This window comes from Bos taurus, chromosome 8 (assembly GCF_002263795.3).
Source record: "Bos taurus isolate L1 Dominette 01449 registration number 42190680 breed Hereford chromosome 8, ARS-UCD2.0, whole genome shotgun sequence".
Lineage (NCBI taxonomy): Eukaryota > Metazoa > Chordata > Mammalia > Artiodactyla > Bovidae > Bos > Bos taurus.
In genome coordinates, this window is record NC_037335.1 from 23,440,141 (window position 1) to 23,465,212 (window position 25,072).

Below are 25,072 nucleotides of genomic sequence, written 5' to 3' on the forward strand. Positions count from 1 at the left end.
CTGAAAGGGAGGAAGGGGGAAGAATATCTGTAATGCAGGTAGGTGCCTCTTGTAACTCATGTTTAGGTTTTAGTGTTCCCAATAACATAGCTAAATGTAAAAGAACTTTCGTATGATGTCTTAACAGTAATGGAACTTCAGCAAACCATAAAGTATTTCAAGAGACGTTTTTAGTTGTGAAGCAAATGAATGTATCTACTGGATTAGAGGCCTAAGTCTTGGGACTGGTAAGAATCTTGAACTAGCTTGGCAAATTTCTCTTACAATGTCCAGACAAACCTAAAGACTCAAATACTATTATAAATTTGAGAAAATTCTAGCTAAAAATTTCATTTCTGTTTTTTTTCTCCTCTCCACCTTGGAATCAGCACATAGACAAATCCAGATCTGGAAGGATTTAAAGAGGTCACATTCTCTAATGATCCAGTCTTTTTTAAGCCTGATCCCCATCAGCAGATACATCTTCCTAACCTGTCAGGAAGCATTTAACAGGAGGCTTCCTGTGTGCTGTTTTGCATCTGTCAGGAATTCTCTGTTCCTTATTAATTCCTGAATATTCAGGAATTAAGAGGAGAGGCAAGCCTCTCCAGGGACTGAGGAATCCAGGGATTTCCTTTGTTAGTTTTTCTATACAGTGATAAGTACCCTATTCCTTTTTATGAACCATATGGTAAAAGTGGTTATTTACAACTCTCTCTTTCATATGGATGACCTCATGTTTTCTTGATAACTTGTAAGTTTTGATTTTATCTCTGCTGAAAATAGCTATCTTGTAGTATAAATATCTACACAATGTTGAATAAAACACCTTTGCTCCATCAGAGCTCTGGTCCCCGTGTCTTTCTTTCTTTCTCTCTCTCTCTCTCTTCCCCTCTCTTTTTTAGGCTGGTCCCCTGGAGCACAGAGGCTCTCTGAGTTCACTTTCCTGCCTGGGCTTCTAAGACTCTCTCTCGAAGGCACTCTGCGCCTTCACCCCATTGAGAGGGCGCCTGAGGCCTTCGTGAACAGAGCAAGCCCCATGAAGGGGCTTTATTGGCTTTCTGTGTAAACCAAGGAATATTAGCCTCTTTCTCTCCTTTACTTTCTTATCATTGACTCCGGACCACCAGGTTCCAGTCCATTAAAGGACCTCAACACTAACCAGGCCTTTTCTTCTTTCTACTAAAATACCAACGTCTTCAACATAGCACATAAAAGTGGGGAGGGGCAGGGGAACATAGTTTTCAAATGAAATCTGTGGATATATAGTATGGTGACACCATATCTTACATAGGATTAGGTTCAAATGAAAGCATTCAAATGAAAAACTGTGTTTAGTTAAAATCGTCTTTGATTATCCTGTAAATTGCACATAAATTATAGTATACAAATCTTTTTGTATATCATATGTAAGTAAGCACCTACTGTAAATAATAGAGCACTCATGCAAATAAACATATATATAATCCATAACTTATAGCACTGTTAAAGTTGTTCTCGCTCCCTCTTTTTTGGAGTTGGGGGTGCAAATATTGATATATGAAGCTAAATTTCCATATGCTAATATGCTAGCTCCATCACAGAATTTTCTTTGGACAAACAGAGGTGTGCATTCCCTTTACCTCTCACCACAAAGTACCCGGGATAAACAGAATAATCTGCCTACATCTAACCTCTGGAATTTGTGAATATGTTCCCTTGCTTGGCAAAGGAACTTTGCAGATGTGATTAAGGTTAAAGACCTTGAGATGGGGAGATTATCCTGGATTATTCAAATAGACCCATTAATCATATGAATCCTTACAAATGGAAGACCTTTTCTGCCTTCAGAGAATCGGAAAGATGACAGCATGAGGATTCTTTAGCCCTCTGCTGCTTGTGCTGAAGACCAAGAAAGGGAGCCACAAGCCACGGACTGGGCATCCTCTAGAAGCTGGGAAAGGGAGGGGAATGGATTCTTCCCATTTCAATCTGCTTGGACTGCTATAACAAAACACTCCAGACTGGGTGGTCTGTAAACAACAGAGACTTATTTCTCACAGTCCTGGTGGCTGGAAGTCCAAGATCAGGGTGTCAGCATGGTTGGGTGTCTGGTGAGAGCCCTTTTCTGAGTTGCAGTCTACTGGCTTCTTTCTGTGTCTTCACAGTGTGGACTGAGGAGTTTTGTGGACCTCTTTTATTTATTTATTTTTCTGGTTGGTTTTGGTTTTTATTAACAGCTTTGTTGAGATACAATTCGCATAGCATATACTTTACCCATTTAAAGTGTTAACAGTTCAGTGATTTTTAATATATTAACAGAATTGACCATCACCACAATTTTTAACATTTTCAACACCCCCAAAAGAAATGGCACACCTTGTAGCAGCTACTCCTAAGTTTTTCCAAATCCCCCCAACTATAGGCAACCACTAAACCACATCTGTCTCTAGACTGGTTGGCTGGGGGACATGACTATAAACGGGATCATTATGTGCTCCTTGGTGTGCAAACTAGCTCTAGGACTATAAGGATCAGGGAAGCAAAAGTCACAGCCTGGGAATGTTTGCCCTGCAGAGATGGAAAGTCCCGAGGGCAGGGAAGGCTACTGGTGTGCGGGAGTGCACAGGGGCAAGGAGGAGCGATGGGAGCTGCAGTTCCTTCTAACCCAGATCCTAGAGCTTCCAGGTGGAACACGTTAAGGTCCTGGGGGCCTGCAGTGGCCACAAGGGTCCTTTATCTCACCTTCCCTGTCAGCCTTAGCTCCGGAGGGCACAGTGTCCAATCAATTCCACAAACAAGGAAAATAGATCCCTGCTTGATGATCTGCTGAAGTTGCAAGCCATCCAGCTTGTGGCGAGATGGGCTTGACTCTCCAGCCTGCCAGGTGAAAGCTCGTCTGACCACATACCCTCCAAGAAGGCCCACCCCTGGAGTCCACTTAATTCCCTTAGCCGAGAGGAGGGTGCTCAGTTCCACATAGCCTGCCATCCTTACCCAAAGGACCCTGCCATGGCATGATTCAGCCTTGGAGCTGAGGGCTCCTGTCTCCTTTCAGCCAGGAAAGTCCCCACCCTTGGCAGATCCCTGGCAGTTACCACACAGGCCAAGTAATCAAACTCCTGCATTTTATTCTGTGGAAAGCCCCGGCCCTACCTAGCCCTGACCCTGTCTCCAGGGCTACCGGAAGGTAGAGAAGCTCCGGGTGCTTGTGCAGGAGGCGTAGGGCACAGCCCAGGAATGGATCTGCAGGGTGTGGAAGGTGAGGGGTGGGTTGGGGCCCAAGGAGCCTGGGTTCAGGGACTCAGTGTGAGGCTCCATGACAGTCATGGGAACCGCATAAGACAGCATCTGGGGCCGGTCGTCCTGGCGTCTCACCGTGCCCTTGCCCAGCAGGTACAGGATGCAGGAGAGAACGTCAGCACTGCCGCAGGTGGACCCCCTGCCAAAGTTGCTGACCAGGCCCCTGGGAGGACACGGGCCCTTCTGCCAAGCCTCCAGCACCAGGCATACAACCTGGCTGACGTGCAGCCCCTCGTCCCCATGGGCTTTGAGGATTCGGACGATGAGGCAGTTGAGAAGGTTCCGTCTCTTCTCCAAGTTCCGGCCCTCTTCGTCCTCAACTTTCAGGTATGTCTGAGCTGGGATGAGCCACACGTTGCCCCTCCGAGGCCTGGGTTCCTCGCTGCCGTCTCGAATCTTGAGCAACCCTGCTGGGGTGTCCTTTGTCTCATCAAGGTCCAGGGGGCCCCTTGAGGAAGTCAGAGGCCCAACTGCCTGATTCAGCATGTCTGGAGGGAGCCCCGAGAGGGCCAGCAGACTCTCCACAAAGACCGCCTTCAGCTTGTTGAAATGCAGCAGCAGCCACATCTGCATGGTGGACACATGCAGCATCTGGTCCCCAAACTGCAGCTCTGCCCGGCCCAGCCACGTCCACTGCAGTCGCCTTTGCGGGCCACTCCAGGGCAGGGCAGCTCTGACACTTGTTGTAGAAGTTGGAGTATCAGTTCAAGGTGCCCCTCAGGTAGGCAGGCAGACAGGTTCTGGGGTTGAGCGTGTGGCAGATGGAGGCGGTGGGCCAGCAGCGCGGTGACAGGACGAGCACAGACACTTCTGGCATCGCCCCTTCATAGTAGAGATCCTCTCCTACTCCTCCTCCCCCGCCACGCTGGCTGTTGCTGCTGCTGCCAAGGCCGCAGCTTCCAGCTCAGCTTCCTCCCCAGTCCCTCTCTCATGGCCCCTGCCACTGGCGTCACGGCTCACCTGTATCTTCTTCTCTGTGTCCTCCAGCTTCAGGAGTTCCTGATCAAGCCGCTGGAGCTGGTATACGTGGAGCTGGTGCTGCAGCTCCTCTGAGGTGCTCAGGCTCTGCAACATCTGCTGGGGGAGGCGGTTGGGGAAGCAGGGGCCGATCTGCTCCAGCACGGCCCCCTCCCGCCAGCTCGAGCCCACGCCCAGGAGACGGTCCGCCATGTAGTGCTGGTAGTAATGCTTGAAAGTAGTGGCTATCTCCAGACCAGAGAAGATGAGGATGGTTTCCAGGCATAGCTGCAGTTGGGCCAGCATCTCCATTCCCCGTGCCCCACCGATCCAGCTGCCCTGGATCCGCTGGTCGATGTGTTGGGCAAACTGCTCGCTCATGTGGCCAGCTCTAAGGAAAGGCAGCTTCAGCAGGGCACCGGCACAGCCATTCTGCAGCGCCAGCAAGAAGGCTGCCCGTGGCCCAAACAGCTCAGAGCTCACCTTCTGCAGATTACCGAAGTGTTCACAGTAGTGGGGCACAAAGTCATCGTCCTGCCAGCATGAGGTCAGAAAGCTGTGCACCTGCTCCTCCACCACCGCCCGCCAGCAGTGCGTCAGGTTTCTCATGATGCTGCTGGGAAGCCCCCGGGTGGCCAGGGAGCTCCAGTCGTGGCTTCTGTTTCTGCCCTTGGGCCGAGGCGAGGCCGCCACCAAGTGGGGCGCTTCACAGGGCTCCATGTGCACCAGCAGGTGGGTGATGCGGCACACCCAGGAGGAGAACGCTGCCGCGTGGCTCTGCGGGTTGTGGGCAGGCTCCTGACACTCCAGGTACTGGTCCAACAGCCAGCCCAGGGGGCTGACGCCTTCTTCATCAGGGCAGGTGATGTTCTGCACCAGGGGGCTGACCAAGGCCTCCCAGTAGGTCTTGCCCAGTGCCTGGGCGGCCTCTTCGTCAGGGAGGAAGTGACTAGCAAAGTTCTGCTCGTGGCGTAGGGCCCCGTTGAGTCTGGAGCTCAGGTGCAGGAGTCCCCTGTGGTCCTCCACGATGTCCTGGCTCCAAGCCTGCGCCCGGACCATGTAGAAGAGGCGTGTGTGGCGGCACAGCTGCTCCCGGAACACCGGCCAGAACGTGGGCTTGGGGCCCAGGACCTCCAACCCCCAAATACACGTGTCAATGCCGCCCTGTTGGCAGCGCTTTATGCGGATCTGGATGATGGGCCAGATGCGGCTCAGGTTCTCCAGGAGGACCACCTGGCTGGCGGAGGGCATCACGTTCACTGAGTTGAGTTCCGTGTTAAGGGAGGTGGTGCTGTCGCCCCCGAACACCACCACCCTGGCCGGCATGTAGCTCAAGTCCTCGCTAGCCACCAGAAGAGCCAGCTGCCTGATGAGGATGCCCTGCTGCATGTGCAGGGTGATATGGTGGGAGCCGGCACTGCCGTTGGACTCCCAGTAGGTCTTGGGGTTGCGGTCCGTCAGCTTGCTGGCCCAGTGCAGGTTGGACAACACCTCCACCTTCTCCCAGCACTTGTCCTCCTTCACCTCCATGCTAGAGCCCTAGCACAGGTATCTGAGGAACACATTGAAGAAGGGGATGTTGATGGGGTGGTGGGTTCGTCTGTGGTCTTCAATCTGGCCCAGCACCATCTGGATACAGCCTCCCAGGATGTTGGTGGTGAGCTTCCGGTAGAGGTGGGCATGCTTCTCACACTTGAATACCATGTCCCGCAGCTCCTGAGCCAGCTCCAGCTCTCCCAGGTGCTTTTCCAGAGCCTTGGAGATGGCATCCCGGGCTCCCAGCTGATTGAGCACCACGGCATAGTCCCTGCTTATGGAGGCCAGGCGGTGCAGGAAGAGGATCAGCTCCTGGAGCACCTCTCGGTCAGTGTTTGGGGACTGCAGGCAGGCCATGCAGGTGTCCATAGCTTCATGCCAGGGGAGCAGTAGTGCCTCAGGGAAATCCACCAGCTGCATCAGGATTCTCAGAACAGCCAGGTGCAGGGGCTTGTTGGCGGCAGGAGTGTTGAGGCTCCGCATGAGCACGAGGAAGGGCTGGGGCTGCCGCTGCAGTTGCAGGAGGAGGGGCTTGGCCTCTCCCTGCCGGGGCCCCCTCTGAGTGGAACGCTCCCTCCAGATCCAGGAAGACTTTCCCAGCTGGACCGAAACCCTCTGCCAGATGCTGCAGCAGTGTGTTGGAGCCCTGAGTTGGGGCTTCTTTTGCTTCCACTCTGGCTGCGTCAGCTGATTCCTGAGGCTGGGCCCAGGCTTCCAGTAGGGATGGGTGGGCCGGCTGCCCTGCCAGGGCCTCAGGCCGTACTTCCTGTAGACGCGGCAGTTGAGCACATCCCTGAGGGCTCTGTTGTCAAGTCGCTGTGGCAGAGCCAGCAGCAGGTCTTGGGCCACCTCCGTGGGCATAGCCAGTTCAGCCAGGATCTCGTCATCCAGAACCTCCCTGTCCAGGTTCTCCTGAAGGATATGGAGAACCTCCTGATGGTTGGGGCCATCCAGCTTCTTGAAGAAGAAGAGGAGCTCCCACCACTCGGCCTGGGTCAGGTGTTCACTCTCCTCAGTGTCCTCGTCCGCAGGCCACACGTAGGGCACAGCATAGAGCTCGGTCATGGGCTTCCAGTGCCAGTACGGCAGGGCTGTACCCATGGCTGCACTGACCACTGCCCCCTGGTACTTATAAGCAGCCTCAACCATGTTCTCAATGTCTTCCTCCAAGCCCAGAATCTCCAGCATGTGCCAGTACAGCCAACAGGTGCGGCCTGTTGACTCCAACAGCACCTGCACGGGGGCACGCCATTGTTGCTCTGCCGGAATTTGCCCTCGTCGCCCACGCTGATCTCATAGTCATCCAGCATCCACACTCGCATGCCCGGCTGCAGTGCATCCCGCGTGTACAAGGCATAGGTATTGCCACTTGCGAACTCAGAGCGAGGTCAAAACCTCCTTGACCTCCTGCAGGAAGGCAAGGCCTGGGCAGATGGGAGCCCTGGGCCCTCATCCACCAGCTGGGGCTGGAAGATGGAACTGGAGGGCTATCCTGAGGACCCCTGTCTGCTCCAGGCCTGGTCCCAGCGCATGGCCTGCACCAGCTCTGAGATCAGCGTGCCCACAGCCTTGCTGAACTCCAGCTCCAGGCGACCCCTCTCCCCACTCAGCTCCTCAGGAGTGGAGTGCGGGGCTCCTGGTTCTGCAGCAGTGTCATTCAACTGATCCAGGAGGAAGGTGACATGCAAATAGCGCTTCACCAGGGAGAAGAGCAGCCTTCCTGGGACCTGTGGAAGCTGAATGCTCTCAAAAGACAACGGGTGTTCAGAGAGCATGGCCTGTGCAAACAGTGCCAGCAGAGCACAGCAGCTGTCAAAATCCAGGTGTTTCTCAATGGCCTCTTGCTGGCTTAGTGAGAAAAGGATCTGGTTCCAGGTCCTAGCATCATGGGAGGCCAGGGTTTGAATCATCCAGCCCGCGCTCCAGCGAATCGATAATTGGGACTGCTAAGCATGTGCATGAGCAAGTCCAGGACCTTTGGGTCTTTGAAGACCCCGGTGAGGGGCTCAATGCTGGCATAGGCACTGAGCATGTGGACAGTGTGGAGCAGAGGAGCGGGAGGAATAGTGCCCACACATTCCTCCAGCTGCCGAAGTGCCCTCTGAATCAGAGACTTCATGTCGGTTTCCATCTCCCCCAGCACGGATTTGTCCAGTGCTCCAGCCTCCCCTGCTGTCTCCTGGGAGGGCCCGATGACCTGGCCATCCTCACCCAGCATCTTGTGGCAGTTGGCATAAATTTCATCATTGGACATCCATAGCAGGATGTGCTCAGCCTTGCAGTCCACGTGGTTGGAGCCCCCTTCCCCATCATCCCCACGCCGGAGGATGAGCCAGAGGATCTGGTACTCAGGATGCCCATCATGGCCCACTCGCTGGCGGATCAGCTTGTCCGGATAAGCGTGCAAGTCGGGCCCCAGGGGCACCCTGAATTCCCTGTAATGGAGTTCCCCCACCATCTTGGTACCTCAGAAGTCGATGGGGGTCCCAGCATGAGGCCTGTCCTTCACCAAGCTAGGAATGTGGCACAGACGATGGCAGCGGCACTGGTGGAGATTTGGGCTCTGCCTGGGCCCCCAAAGGGGTCGAGGTGGACTGTGGACCTCTTTTAGAAGGACACTAATTCCATTCATGAGGGTTCCTCATGACCTAATTGCCCTTGAAGGACCCACTCCCTAATACCATCACACTGAGGGTTAGGATCTCAACATATGCATTTTCAGGGAACACAAACATTCAAGCCACATCACTCCCCTGGGCAACAATGGAAGGAGTGTTGTTCTGCTGATACCCTGATCTTAGTGAAGTGAGAACTATGCTGGATTTCTGACTTACAGAACTATAAGATAATAAATCTGTATAGTTTCAGGCCACTAAGTCTGTGGTAATTTGTTACGGCAGCAACAGAAAACTAATACAGCATCCCATAGGGCATTTCGTTGAAACCTGGAGTTCTGGAAGTGCAGCCTGATAACCATCAAATCAGGCTTTCTGTGCTCTACACTGCACACCCAGCAACATGCACATCTCAGTCAAGTACTGTTTTGATGAGTGCATCTGGTATGTCTTCAAATGTCCTCCTCAGCTATTTAAAAAGTGACTCAATGAAGTAACCCAGCTGTCCCACCCAAGAAGGCAAACCTTACATTCCCAGAGGTCCATTCAGTCACTATCAATTGTGACCCCAAAAATCTCATTTTCTATTCAGGTCACAACCTAAAAGCAGAGTCTGAAGACCAAAAAACACATGATATTTACCAAAGTTTAGCCTCATAAGTGGAGAGAGGAGAGCAGCCCAGTTCACAGGAGGATACTGGTGGTTTTCTCCAACAGTTGCTATGGGTTTCATCACAACTTTGAGAAGGGAAGGGGGCACAGATTCAGGGCCTGCAACAGAAAGGAAAAAAATAATAAAACACCTCAATAGCATCATGAAAGTGAAAGATGCCACTTGCCCTCCTTTCTACTCATTTCAAAGGATTTGGTATCACAGCTTCAGCTGTGTTCAGGCTTTCAATTCTGTGCCCTTAAAGTCAATCCTACTTGCTACAGACTTTGCTCCCTCTATTCTCCTTTCTCTTATTTGTTTTCAGTCTTTCCTTCTTGTCTGGATAGGAATGTTCCACATTGCTAATTAACTCTCTTCCATGCTCTCGCATATCTTTTCATTGAATTTCCTAAAAAGAGTAACTTACTTTATGTTACTGCCTTATCTCTCACTCATTCCTTAATCTACTTCCAGAAGAGGAGATAATTACTGCCACTCAGGTCTATCCCCTTCTCAGGATAAGGGTCACTTTGGTCCCTGTGGCTCTAAATGGTTACACTCTGTCCCATGCACTCCTTGCTGCTGCTTCTCCTCAGCTTGTGCCGTGGCTGACGGTAGGTGAACACACAAAATAGCTAATCCATACTTTAACCAGCTATCTAAGACACAGCACCATGACTTTAGTGATAAATTCTTAAAAAAAAAAATTTTTTTTTTCAGGTGGGAGGTAATTTGAAATTGAAAAAATCAGATGCTCTAGCAGTTTTGAGTGGAGCCATAAGGTAAAGCCAAGGTTGGAGTAGCCAGTGAGGATCATGAAGAAGTGAAGTTACAAGGAGGTCAGAAATGATGTATGAAAAACTAGGAGACCAAGAAGGAGAAGTAAAAGCAGCAGCAGGATCAATATAGGCAGCAGAAGGCAAATGAGCATTAGCAGAAAGAGAAGCAGAATTAACAAAAGGGGGAAAAAAAAAGCAGGGGTGGAGTCAGAAGACAAAGCAGCAGACACCAAAATAGGGGAAAGCCAAGATGAGGGCAGGGTGAGCAAGAGGAAAACTGCTACAGAAAGTAGTGTGGGAAAAGGAAAAGTACAAGAGAAAGGAGAAGCAGAGGCAGGAGAGCAGCAAAATCAGCAGACTCTGAAAAGTGGGAAAGCAGAAGTGGGCACAGAGTCAGCAAAAAGAGAAACAGGTGCTGAAAGGAGAAACATGGGAAAAGGAGAAGCAGAGGCAGAATAAGCAGAAGAATCAGCAGACCATGAAAAGTGGGAAAGCAGAAGTGGGCACAGAGTCATCAAAAAGAGAAACAGCTGCCGAAAGGAGAAGCATGGGAAAGGAGAAGCAAAGGCAGAAAATGCAGAAGAATCAGCAGACCATGAAAAGTGGGAAAGCAGAAGAGGGGACAGAGTCAGCAAAAAGAGAAACAGCTGCTGAAAGGAGAAGCATGGGGAAGGAGAAGTGCAGGAGAAAGGAGAAGCAGAAGCAGAACAAGCAGCAGAAGCAGAACAAGCATCAGAATCAGTATATCATGAAAAGTGGGAAAGCAGAAGTGGGGACACAGTCAGCAAAAAGAGAAACAGTTGCCAAAAGGAGAAGCATAGGAAAAGGAGAAGCACCAGAGAAAGGAGAAGCAGAGGCAGAACAAGCATAGAATCAGTAGACCATGAAAAGTAGGAAAGCAGAAGTGGGAATAGAGCCACAGAAAGAGAAACAGCTGCTGCAAGGAGAAGCATGGGAAAAGGAGAAGCACCAGAGAAAGGAGAAGCACCAGAGAAAGGAGAAGCACCAGAGAAAGGAGAAGCAGAGGCAGAACAAGCATAGAATCAGTAGACCATGAAAAGTGGGAAAGCAGAAGAGGGGACACAGTCAGCAAAAAGAGAAACAGTTGCCAAAAGGAGAAGCATGGGAAAAGGAGAAGCACCAGAGAAAGGAGAAGCACCAGAGAAAGGAGAAGCAGAGGCAGAACAAGCATAGAATCAGTAGACCATGAAAAGTAGGAAAGCAGAAGTGGGGACACAGTCAGCAATAAGAGAAGCAGTTGCCAAAAGGAGAAGCATGGGAAAAGGAGAAGCACCAGAGAAAGGAGAAGCAGAGGCAGAACAAGCATAGAATCAGTAGACCATGAAAAATGGGAAAAAAGAAGTGGGGATAGAGCCACAGAAAGAGAAACAGCTGCTGCAAGGAGAAGCCTGGGAAAAGGAGAAGCAGAGGCAGAATAAGTAGCAGAATCAGCAAACCATGAAAAGTGGGAAAGCAGAAGTGGAGACACAGTCAGCAAAAAGAGAAATAGTTGCCAAAAGGAGAAGCATGGGAAAAGGAGAAGCAGAGACAGAACAAGCAGCAGAATCAGCAGACCATGAAAAGTGGGAAAGCAGATGTAGTGAAAGAGCCACAAAAAGAGAGTGGCTGCTGAAAGGAGAAGCATGGCAAAAGGAGAAGCATAGGCAGAATAAGCAGTAGAATCAGCAGACCACAAAAAGTGGGAAAGCAGAAAAGGGGACAGAGTCAGCAAAAAAAGAAATAGCTGTCAAAAGGAGCAGCATGGGAGAAGGAGAAGCAGAGGCAAAAGAAGAAGCAGAGGCAGAACAAGCATCAGAATCAGCAGACCATGAAAAGTGGGAAAGCAGAAGAGGGGACAGAGTCAGCAGAAAGAGAAATAGCTGTCGAAAGGAGCAGCATGGGAGAAGGAGAAGCAGAGGCAAAAGAAGCAGCAGAGGCAGAACAAGCATCAGAATCAGCAGACCATGAAAAGTGGGAAAGCAGAAGAGGGGACAGAGTTAGCAGAAAGAGAAACAGCTGCTGAAAGGAGAAGCATGGGAAAAGGAGAAGTGCAGGAGAAAGGAGAAGCAGAGGCTGAACAAGCAGCAGAATCCGTAGATCATGAAAAGTGGGAAAGAAGAAGTGGGGATAGAGCCATAGAAAGAGAAACAGCTGCCGAAAGGAGAAGCATGGGAAAACGAGAAGTGCAGGAGAAAGGAGAAGCAGAGGCTGAACAAGCAGCAGAATCAGCAGACTATGATAAGAGGGGAAACAGAAGGGGAGACAGAGTCAACAAAAAGAAAACCAGCTGCAAAAAGGAAAAGCATGGGAAAAGGAGAAGCTAAGGTAGAAAAAGCAGCAGAATCAGCAGACCCTGAAAAAGGGAGAAATAGATGTGGGGCAGAGTCAGCAAGGGAAAGCCCGTTACAAAAGGAGCCTAGAAAAACGGGTGGTGTATGCAGAATCAGCAAGAAACGTAGAACAATTAGTAGAAGTTGAAAAACAGGGAGAAGCAGAACCAGAAACAGAATCAACAAAAGATCAAACAAGTGAAGAAATGAGAAGCATAGGGAAAAAGAGAAACATATAAAAACGGACAGAGTTTGAATAGACATTTTCCCAAAGATGGTACACAAATAGCCAAAAGAGATATGAAAAGATGCTCAACATTACTAATCAACAAAAAATGCAAACCGAAACCACAATAAGACATCAGCTTATAAATATTAGATTGGCTACTATTTGAAAAAGAAAAAAAGAGTGAAAAGAAAAAAATAACAAGTGTTGGCAAGAATGTGAGGAAACTAGAACCCTTATACGCTTTTGGTGGGATTATAAAACAGAAGAACCATGATGGAAAACAGTAAGATGACTTCTCAGAAAATTAAAAATAGACCTACTTTATAACCTGGCAATCCCACTTTCAAAATTGAAAGAGTTTCAAAGAGACATTTGTATGCTTATATTCGTACTATTGACAATAGCCAAGAGCAACCCAAATGTCCATTGATGGATAAGTGTATAAACAAAATGTGATATATACATAAAGTGGAATAGTATTCAACTTTAAAAAGAAAAGAAATGCTGTTATATGCTATAATGTGTCCTCAACTTTGAGGACACTATGCTAAGTGAGATAAACCAGTCGCAAATAAGACAAATGCTGTATCAGTTCAGTTGCTCAGTCATGTCCGACTCTTTGTGACCCCATGGACTGTAGCACGCCAGGCTTCCCTGTCCGTCACCAACTCCCAGAGCTTGCTTAAACTCATGTCCAAGGAGTCGGTGATGCCATCCAACTATCTTATTCTCTGTCATCCCTTTCTCCTCCTGCCTTCGATCTTTCCCAGTGTCAGGGTCTTTTCCAATGAGTCAGTTCTTCGCATTAGGTGGCCAAAGTATTGGAGCTTCAGCATCAGCCTCAGTCCTTGCAATGAATATTAAGGACTGATTTCCTTTAGGATTGACTGGTTTGATCTCCTTGCAGCCCAAGGGACTCTCAAGAGTCTTCTCCAAGTGAAAAACATGGAGTGAAAGTGAAAGTTGCATCCGACTCTTTGGAACCCCATGAACTGTATGGAATTCCTAGGCCAGAATACTGGAGTGGGTAGCCTTTCCCTTCTCCAGGGGATCTTCCCAATCCAGGGATCGAACCCAGGTCTCCCACATTACAGGCAGATTCTTTACCAACCGAGCTATCAGGGAAGCCCGTTCCTCTCCAACACCACAGTTCAAAAGCATCAATTCTTGGGCGCTCAGCTTTCTTTATGGTCCAACTCTCACATCCATACATGACTACTGGAAAACCATGGCTTTGACTAGATGGACCTTGGTTGGCAAAGTAATGTCTCTGCTTTTTAATATGGTGTCTAGGTTGATAATAGCTTTTCTTCCAAATGCTATGATTCCACTTAAATCCAGCAAGTAGAATAGTCAAATTAACAGATAGAATGGTGGTTACCAGGATCAGGGAAGGAAGGAAGGGTAGTTCTTGCTTAATGGGTACAAAGTTTCAGTTTTGCAAGATAAAAACATTCCAGAGATTAGTTTCACAATGATGTGAATATAGTGTAATCCTATATAAATGTATTCTTAAAAATGGTTATGATGGTAAATTTTATGTTTTTTATACTTTAAAAAAGTTAGAAAAAAGGGGGGACTTTTGGTTTTCAGTTCTACATGTAAGAGCTTGGCAATTACCACTCTATTATAAACGTAAAAAGCTAAACAGACGGAAGAATCAACAACTCTCTTGGATCCTTAAGAAAGGGAAGAGCACAGGGCAAGATGTTGTCTCCAAAACCAGAGAGACAAACAGATGGATACAGGGAGTCATGGCTTATCTGAGCAGAAACTCAGAGTGGAGAATGCTGCTTGAACAGTGCTGGGGCAGGAAGATCTGAACTACCTTTTGTGAAATGCTGGAGGCTCTATGTAGACAAGTCCTATGCCAACAAATTTGATAACCTAGATGGAAGCTATCTACAGACTCAACACAATACCTATAAAATTTCAACAACTTTTTTTGCAGAAATGGAAAAGCTGATTGTCAAATTTATATGAGATTGCAAAGGGGGCCCAAATAGTCAAAACAATTTCAAAAAAGAAAAACTTAAAGGACTCACACACATACCAATTTCAAAACTTACCACAGAGCTATAGTAATTAAAACAGAGTGGTACTGGCAAATCTAAGGATAGACATGTATTAAAAATGGAATAGAATTGGGAGGCCAGAAATAAACCCAACATTTATGGTTAACTGATTTTTGACTAGGGTGCTAAGAGCACACAACAGAAGAAAGAAGGTGTCTCTTCAACAAGCACTGCTGGGATGACTGGATATTCACATGCAAATAATGAAGCTGGATCCCTACTAATACTAATACCATACAGAAAAACTAACTTAAAGTAGATCAGTGATAATACAAGAAACTATAAAACTCTTGGAAGAAAACATAAAGATAAGTCTATTGATCTGGTCATGGATTCTTAGGAATGACCAAAAACATGAGCAACAAAAGGAAAAAAATAAATTGGATTGGGGGTGATGAACACTGTTCTGTAATTTGATACTGGTGACAGTTGCATAATATTGTGAATGTACTAAATGCCACTGAATTGTAGACTTTAAAATGGTTACAAGGGTAAATTTTATGTTATATGTATTTCAGCACACACACACAAACACAAAAGAAGAGAAAGGGGTGAAGCAGTCTTTGGGATGAAAGGCAGGATCCATGATACGATGCAGCCCTGGCAAGGTAGACAGAAAGAGCAAGATGAAGTCTTGATGCCTGATATCTTCCTGCCTCTGATACTCTGAGGGCTGAGAATAGTATCTGTCCTTGTATTTCTGAGAAACCTATGAATCCTTGCAGTAAATATTGAGTCACTTGAAGCGAGTCACTGTTTTCTATAATAAAAAGCACTATAACATAATTTCTATCACTGCCTACACTCTTTTACTCATAGATTCACAGACTACTTATGCATTGATGACTAGTAAACACATCCTTCTAAGCCAGGCCTTTCTCTGATGTTTAGGAACTTCAGCTATCTCAAGGATCAGCATGTTTTCTTAGTCGTCACCAACAAACCTCCTTATCTTTGCCTCTGCTGACTTGGGAAGGTAAGATTAGTAGTGTGCTTTCCAGTGCTGTTTGTCTCCCTGCCAACAAACACTTTTTTGCTTTTTGAAAATGTTAAAAGCTCAACACCCCTGCCACTCTTCTATGCTGTGTTACCAGTAACTGAAGCTTTATTTCTATTCCACCTTGTGATGTAATACTAGGAGTACAGGAGATATTATCAGGGAGTTAACTATTGCTATTACAAGGAGAAGAATTTCTTACCGAAAAAAAGTAAATATATTCATAAACATATTCACTTATTCAGCTAAGGATCTACTAGCTACCAGACAGTGGAAACTGTGTCGAACATGGCAGAAGAAGTCACCGTGGAGCTGACATTCTAGTGAGAGGACAAACAGACGAGGAAAAATCAGGCGTGCTTAAAAAAAATGCTGTGATAGGAATTACCTGGTTGGGTATTCATATAACTGTATACTGAATATATACACGTGGTGACTGTCCACACACAAAGTTGGTTGCAAACTGGGGTCTTTGATTTCACAAAACAACAATAACAACAACAAAATTTAAGATGCTTTTTGGGGGACTTTTGGCTCACAATTCACAGAAATAGTCTGATGAATTGGCAGATAGTGTAGTGACAATCTGGGCATAGAATTATTCTTCTGTCCTATTGAGGACATAAATCCAGTTCTATATTGGAAATCTTTTAATTCATAAGCAGATTTCTATTAAATTTTTTCTCAGATCAAGTGTTTTTATAATTATATAAAATTATATCCCAGTTCCTTCTACAGAATTCACTAGGAAATTTGAACTTTCCAGAGGATCTAGAGAATCAGGGAAGACATTAAACCTGTCCTCTAAACCAGGTCTCAATGTGAAATATGACTATTTTCTAGATCCTTTATTGTTTAGGGGCTTCCCTTGTGGCTCAGCTGGTAAGAAATCCGCCTGCAATGTGGGAGACCTGGGTTCAATCCCTGGGTTGGGAAGATCCCCTGGAGAAGGGAAAGGCTACCCACTCCAGTATTCTGGCCTAGAGAATTCCACGGACTGTATAGTCCATGGGGTCGCAAAGGGTTGGACACGACTGAGCGACTTTCACTTCACTTCACTTTTTGCTTAGACAATGAGCTCTCCCTTGACAGGACAACAAAACTTTCACCAGTACCTGCACATCACTGTCTACACACTTTGTATGTTGTTTCTACACTCTTTAGAACTGACCTAATATACAAGGTTCCCTGGTGGTGAGAGGGTAATAGGCAGGAAGGCCAGCAGTCTCCAAATGGAGGAAACAGGCTGCAAGCCTCAGACATTTCTTCTCTCTCTCTTAATTGGCAGGAGGAAACCAACAAGTGTTAGATTTTTTCCCCTTCTCTATACAAATTTAAAAGGAAGTATCTCTTAAAATTCTGTGTTGCCATGACGACACCTGGCTCCATCTGAACTTTTCTCAAACCTTGAGCTAACCAATGTGTTTTTCTTATGGAAATGTTTGTCTTAAGCTACGTTAATGAACTATGTCTTTACCCTAGACTCTGTCTTTCTTCAAGTCAGTTCCACCTAAGACTCAGAACCTATTTGACAAACCTGTATGTTTCACTCATACACTGTTCTCCTAATCTAATCATTTTATGGCCTGGGATGACTCACCTGGTGCCAATGTCATCTCAAAATGCATGTTGTGGGTGAGGGGCCTGGTGCCACTCTCAGTTTTGAGAAATCTCTTCTATAATTAACAGCTTGCTAGTAGGAGAAGGCAATGGCACCCCACTCCAGTACTCTTGCCTGGAAAATCCCATGGATGGAGGAGCCTGGTAGGCTGCAGTTCATGGGGTCGCTAAGAGTCAGACACGCCTGAGCGACTTCACTTTCACTTTTCACTTTCATGCATTGGAGAAGGAAATGGCAACCCACTCCAGTGTTCTTGCCTGGAGCATCCCAGGGATGGGGAAGCCTGGTGGGCTGCCGTCTATGGGGTCGCACAGAGTCGGACATGACTGAATCGACTTAGCAGCAGCAGCAATAGCTATAGAAGATCCAGCTAAAGACTAGCAGGGGGGCACTCTTTCTGCCCCCTTCTGATGTCTACGTCAGAAGCTTTCTCTATCTCTTTTATTCTTTGGTGGTAGTTTAGTCACTAAGTAGTGTCTGACTCTTGCGACCCCCTGGACTGTAGCCTGCCAGGCTCCTCTGTCCACAGGGATTCTCAGGTCTCCTGCATTGCAGGTAGATTCTTTACCGACTGAGCTCCAAGGAAAGATATCTATACTTTACACTTTAATAAAACTTTACTACACAAAAGCTCTGAGCGATCAAGCCTCGTCTCTGGCTCCGAATTGAATTCTTCTCTTCCGGAGGCCAACAATCCCGGTGTCTTTCGTGGTTCAGTAACAACCTTTCAGTGGCTCAGATGGTAAAGAATCTGCCTGCAATGTGGGAGACGTGGACTCAATCTCCGGGTTGGGAAGATCCCCTGGAGAAGGAAATGGCAACCCACTCCTGTATTCTTGCCTGGAGAATTCCATGGACAGAGGAGCCTGGTGGGTCACAGTCCATGGGGTGGCAGAGTCAGACACGACTGAGCAACTCAGTCAGACTGAGCGACTAACAAACAAAATATACAAGCAAGTGTCAGAAATGAGCAGAACGTGTCAGATGGAGCACAGAATATCCAGTAAGTGCTATCATATAATACATCTTCCACTTTTCAAAAAAGCAGAGAATTAGTATGGACTAACAGAGCTAGAATCACACAGAATTTTCCACTATATTTACAGGTTAATTCTGATACTAACTGGAATGAAAGAAATTATAGTAGATGTTAGGAATGGAGGAAATACGTGGTAGTTCTAAGCATGTGGGGGGAGGTATGGAGAGAGAGGTAGCCCTAAAGTGGGAGAACAGAGTCACATGGTTCTCTCCCCAGAGATCATCAGCATCAGACACAAGAACCCATACCTAGGATATGGGAATGATCAGTTCCCTTATTACAGAGCTCCGTCTTTCATACAAGTGCCTCAGATAAAAAGAAATACTGGAATGCGTTATAGACAATGGATTTGGAACTCAAAAGGCCTAACAGTACTTGTTAAAAGGATCCAGATGTTTTAAAATCTGGGTAAAGAGTTGCTTTAAATCCCTCACCCAGTTGACAGCTTCAAAGAACCCTGATATAAATGGCATATCCGAACATAATGCATTACAACAGGACCCATTATCACACATACTTTGGCTACACAGAGGATCCGATCTCAACGCTATAATGTATATGCATAACCCTTATAGGAAAAGTTTGGTAACAAGTAGGCTAACAGTGGCTGGTGTGTCTATGCTCCATCACCAGCATAATGTCCCTTATATAGTGTGGATATATCTTTACCTTCTCCATCTTTAGCACTGTTTAGAAGAAATATGTGTGTGTGCATGTGTGTGCGTGTGTGTGTATACATGATTAAAGCAGTAGAACAACAAATATTTGAAAACTGTTAACATGCCAAGTACTCTGTACTAAGCATTTAGGATTAAACACAGAAGCTCTTCCTGCCCTTGAGGAAATTACAGTCTAATGGGAAAGATGGACTTTAAACAAAGAATCACAAATAATTAAGCAGATAATTACACATATGTAAAGTACTATGAAAAACATAAAGGAATGGATCACATAGCAAATATATACTAATCTGGGAACATCTGGGAATCCTCCTTTGCCTTCCACTGAGGAAAGGATGTTTAAAACAAGATGGAAAGGATGAGTAGGATTTTTCTAGACAAAATCCTTAGGAAACACAGGTAGACAATATAAAGACAGCAGGCATATTTTTGCAGATGCTAAGCCCCTTGCCAGGAACCACTATATAATCAAGATCAGTATAGTTCAGTTCAGTCGCGCAGTCATGTCTGACTCTTTGTGACCCCATGGACTGCAGCACGCCAGGCTTCCCTGTCCATCACCAACTCCCGGAGTTTGCTCAAGCTCAAGTCCATCAAGTCAGGTGATGCCACCCAACCATCTCGTCCTCTGTCTGCATTGCTAATCAAGACAGCTGTTGATAACAGTTGGTGATTCTGATGGGTCAGTCAGACATAAGAGTTGGTAGGATGTTCTGCCTTAGGACCAAATACATAGTCTGGTGTTACCAGAAACAAAAACATCCCTGAGCCCATGAGCACCAGGAAGGCTGCCAAGCAGGGTAGCTGCCCAGGGGAAATCAGGGCCCAAGAGAGAGACAGGCAGGTTTAGCAGGACTCTGGCAAATATATTGAGAATAACGGGAGCTGGGTTTCTTACAACTCTAGAGGAGGTTACAAATAAGAAGAGGAAAACGCAGAAGGAAATCTGTGATACTGGTTTGGAGATATTGGTGTAAACTCATGGTTTTCAACACACATAGCTAGACACGAAAATACAGACATATGTGAGAGAGAAAGAGACGGGAGGGGAGGGAAGAAGAGAGAGAACAAAATTTCTAAGTGTCCACTGAAAGGGCCTAGGAACACTGATTAACTCAGTAGCAATGTAGTAATTTGTACTCAGATCTTGACTTCTAAATATCATTCTCCACTAAAAGACACTTGAGTCTTAGGCTACTACAAGTCTGAGGATAAAATAAGATGAACCTAGAACATCTTTGTGTGCCATAAACAAAAGGCACTCAAAGAATGATGAGGTTACCTCAGAAGGACACAAGAGTCAGAGGCTCTTATCTAATCTGGAACAATTTGAGGACAATTCAAAATAATGAATAACTGAATAATAATTAAATACAGTAGGAGTTTAGTGGTCCATATCAAAAGAAAGACAGAAAGAAAGAGTAAGAAAGACAGGAAGGAAGCACAGAAAGAAAGACAGGCAGGCAGCTTTTCCTTACATGAGAAAGTCTACAAAAAAATGTAAACGGGATAATGGAATTTTCTTTTTCTTCCTTATGGCTTGTAGGGTTATGTACTTCCCTGTGTGTGTGTGTGCTCAGCCGGGGTTGACTCTTTGCAACCCCAGGGTCTGTAGCCCGCCAGCCTTCCCTGTCCATGGGATTATCCTGGCAAGAATACTGGAGTGGATTGCTATTTCCTCCTGTAGGGGATCTTCGCGACTCAGGGATTGAATCTGCATCTACTGTGTCTCCTGCATTGGCAGGCACATTCTTTACTGCTAAACCATCTGGGGAGCCCCAAAAAGGAAGTCTAACATTTAATTAAAAAAAGAAACCACATCTCAAATGGTAAATACATACAAAAATGTTCATTCCTTCTGACAATGAATGCAAATTAGCCTTAAGGCATCATTTTATACCTGCCTGGCTTGTATTATAGTCATTTGTTTACCTAAATGAAGGTCTGCTTTGTAATATGATAACTAGAAAGGGTTTATTCTTTATTTGTTTTCTAAGCACTGTTATATAAAATGACTCATAAACTCATAATCCTTACAAAAACTCTAGAAAGAAGATTCAATTATTTTTTCCACTTTACAGAAGCAATTGAGCCTTACAGACTTAAGCAGCTTGCCTGAAGTGACACAGCTGAGAAGCCATATAAGTGGGCTATGAACCCAGGCAGTCTGGCTCCCAAGCTTTTAACCTCTGTGACAAGCTGCTATGATATTTACACAGGGCCGAGGTACTGAAACCTGATACAATCCTTCTGAAGAGCAATGAGGCCATGCCATCCTTATAGTCATCACATCCTCAGAGCCTAATTATAAATTGATGAGAATTTATCCTAAGGAAAGGTACATTCACAAGGATATTCTCTATTATGGAAACATTTTAGATGACCAATAAGGAAATGGGTTAATTATGATTCATCAACTTGACAGAACATTCTACAGTCAGTCATTTAAAAATGATAATTATGGAGATATATGGAAAATAGGGAAATGTTTACAATGTTAGGTTAAAGAATACAAAGCATATGTATACTGGGAAATATGTAAACATTGTGTGTACATAAAAGGAACAAATTAAAATAAAGTGATAATAGCTGTTAGAAAGGGCTTCCCTGGTGGCTCAGATGGTAAAGAATCTGCCTGCTATGCAGGAGACCTGGGTTTGATCCCTGGGTCAAGAAGATATCTTAGAGAAGGGAATGGCAACTCACTTCAGTATTCTTGCCTGGAAAATTCTAAGGACAGAGGAGCCTGGCAGGCTACAGTCCATGGGGTCTCAAAGAGTCGGACACGACTGAGCAACTAACATATGCCAAAAGCCATGGGATAATTGTTTACTCTTTCAAATATTTTTATGATGTTTACAACAACAAAAAATAGAAATTAAATACTCTTCCAACATACTCTATTAACACTAGTCTAGAGAGCGATGTAAGAATGCTCTTCATACTTTCCCAACCCTCCTTATGCAGGAGATTAGTGGTGATCACGTCCATTTACATGGAAACTTGTTATATATATAAAAGACAATAAAATAATATACATTTTATAATTCAATATAAACACATACACAGCTAGAGGACACACACTGGAATATCTATTGAGGCTATCTCTAGGTGGTGAGATTACAGGGAATTCTTTCTTTTTCTTCATACTGTTTTTGAACTTCATGTTATATACATGTTGCTTTGCTCAGTTGTGTCCGACTCTTCACGATCCTATGGACTGTAGCCTGCCAGGTTCCTTGGTCCATGGAATCTTCCAGGTGAGAATCCTAGATGGGTTGCCATTTCCTCCTCCAGGGGATCTTCCCAACTCAGGGATCGAACTCACGTCTCCTGAGTTGGCAGGCAGATTCTTTACCACTGAGCCACCTGGGAAGCCTGTTATACACATGTGTTCATTTCTAATAACTTCATAAAAAGAACTGTATTGGTAAGCTATTACTAAGCTAACCTATTTAAAAATAATATACTTTGGTAACCAACTTATAATTTCAACAGAAAAACAGGATAGCTTTCTCATATCATTTATTCTATACTTGGAGTTCACTAATTCTGTTCTTTTGGTTAGACTCATCAACAATTATATCTCATGCTAGTAATCCAAAAATGATCAATCAACAATCTACCTACTTATAGTTTATGTACAAGTCCAACTCTTATACACTCAAATCACTGACCAATGAATCCATATCAAGAAGGAAATGCCATTCATAATGACTTAATTTTATACTTCTTACTGTAAACTTTAAAGCCTAGTAGAAAAATCTTGGAAAGTCATATTCCCCAGCAAGAGAATTGGTAAGAAAATAACCCTAAATTGTTAGTGAAAGTGAAGTTGCTCAGTCGTGTCCGACTCTTTGTGACTCCATGAACTATACAGTTTGTGGAATTCTCTAGACCAGAATACTGGAATGGGTAGCCTTTCCCTTCTCCAGGGGATCTTCCCAACCCAGGGATTGAACCCAGGTCTCCCTCATTGCAGGCGGATTCTTTACCAGCTGAGCCATGAGCATGGAGTCTTAGCCACTGGACCACCATGGAAGTCCCCTTTAATTGTTGCTGCTGCTGCTGCTAAGTCGCTTCAGTCGTGTCCGAATTGTTAGGTAGAAATATATAACATTATCACCAAAAATAAATGATGAGTTTCAGTAAGTACTTTTAAGACAGTTTAACTGTTTTATTTTAAAATTAGGAAAAACCTTGAAATTTGAATATACTCTGAGGTTGAGAAAAAACAAATATCAGAAATCAGGAGAAAGAATAAAGGAATAGAAAAGAAGGAAAAATAAGAGCCCAAACTTAGAGGGCCTTAAGAAGAAAAATATAATTCCAGAATAGGAGGGATTAGATTATAAGCAAATTTTAAATCCAGCACAGTCAATAAATATCCAAAGGAAAAGATTATGATGATTACAAAGGTTAAGGAATATTACATCTGCCAGGAGGTGGGACTCTTAGGGAAGAAAAGAAAATGTTATAGAATATAGCAAAAAACCAGTTATATTTAAAACTATTAACTGAAGTCTTTCAAAAATGGAAGGAATTTTATCTATTTGGCATGGTTTTAAAAATGTAGGCCTGTGTGAAGGAATGGATACTATGAACATCTGGTATGTTCTATTGTATGAGTATTAAAGTGGGCATCTAAAATGAGAAAAGTCCTGAACATGAGAATGCAGACTAATATATTCACTGTCTCAGATGTGATTGGCTAAAATTGAGATCATTTCATCCAATCTCATCCCTGCATATGTGTGGATCAAGGATAACGTGTACCATTGTTCTTCCTCTCGTAAGTTATTAAATGGCACACAGAGGCAATGGAGCCATGCTATCCCGAAAGTTTTCTCCCTTTTGCCTATGCCAAGCATGATTTTTATTCTCTCAAGCCATTTCTTCCTCAAAAGAGTTCACCAAAGTTGTCATCCTTCCTATCAGCAGCCCCACTGGGCTCTGATGAGTGACATCCAGACATTTAAACTCAAAAGCTGCTTCAGAAGGGAGTTATTAAAATTCAAATGAGCTGGGCATATTGAAGAAGAAAACACTCGTTTGCATGCACACCTCCGCATTTGGCCATCCCATTTAGACCCATAGAGCAGGGTCTGGTTTTGTCTTTGTAAATGGGCTTCCGAGGCGGAGGTCAGCCTCCCACGGCCCCCACTCCTCTGGGGTCATCATTAGTAATGTGTAAGGCTGAATAGATTTTCCTTGGAATCTAGTCAGGAAACCTGACAAAAAGGCAGCCCTCTCCCACAACCTGAAAATGCCAAAAATCTGATTGGTAATAAGGCATTTTTAAAATACTTCATTTACTTGTCTTCAAATAGCTTTAATAGCAAGATTTTACATAACATTTCTGATGTCAATTTCACCTGATGTTTTTCAGTTTTGGAACAGAATATATCCTATTGTATCATGACAGACCAATCATAAAAATGTTACATTTTATCAAGAATTTTCCACAAGATTCAGAGAAAATTCACTTCTGCTAAGAAATATGAATCTAGGGAGCAAAATGATATTTTAGTCACTAGAAAAGGAGTCTGTGTTTCATTTGGTTTAAAAATCTAATAAGAACTAATAAGAAATATCTCATGGAAAAATCTCACATTAGCATCATTTTAAAAGTTTATAAAATATCAGTGAGCAAACTAACAAAAACAAACCAACAAAAAACTAGAGCAAAAATATATGTTCCTAGAATTACTCTAGCCATGGAAATTTTAGATGTTCCTAGAATTACTCTAGCCATGGAAATTTTAGATGTTCCTTTAGTACGAATTCAATTTCCTGTTAATGGAGACATCTCTGCTACAACATCTACTTTAAAAAGACTTACTTTATGGCAATATATAAACAACTCCATATTATGTGTAATAAATGACATGGTCATACCTACACATACCTTGTGTGACAATGACATAACATTATACCAACTTTTACTGAAGATATGAAAAGCAAGTTATGCTAACTCACAACTCTAGGATAACAGCACAATTTCTGGAACTCCAGAAACTAAGGGAATTTATGTCCAAGCTATGAAAGTAGTTTATAACTTGGAAGCTCCAGGGACTACTGTACCTAGTAGAAACTTAGACAACAGACATGACCTCTAATGTCCCTTCCAATGGTAAGATTTTATTCCTCCATGACCTCCATTAATCAAATTTTCTTCCTCCAGATGTCTTCATTTTAATTTGTTCAAAGACTTTTCCCCTAAAATTTGGATGGATTTGTTGTAATACAGGCATTGGTTTTGCCCAGACGGACAAAATCAGCCCAACGAAGAATGAAACTA

At 44.9% G+C, this 25,072-nt stretch overlaps 2 protein-coding genes across 7 annotated transcripts in view; both read right to left on the reverse strand.

The window, feature by feature from the left end:
- FOCAD (focadhesin) overlaps positions 1-25,072 on the reverse strand; it is a 302,741-nt gene that overhangs the window by 17,689 nt on the left and 259,980 nt on the right. For all 6 annotated transcript variants that reach the window (XM_005209890.5, XM_024995511.2, XM_024995512.2 and 3 more), the window contains 1 exon segment: positions 9,012-9,140. In XM_005209890.5, coding sequence (XP_005209947.2) covers positions 9,012-9,140 — 129 coding nt within the window.
- On the reverse strand, positions 8-8,997 carry LOC100139990 (cullin-7-like). The gene is given in 7 exon segments (XM_059889380.1): positions 8-3,916; positions 3,918-4,107; positions 4,110-6,303; positions 6,305-6,513; positions 6,516-6,992; positions 6,995-7,687; positions 7,690-8,997. Coding segments are annotated over 7 exon segments (5,064 nt in total). The 5' UTR covers positions 8,213-8,997; the 3' UTR covers positions 8-3,138.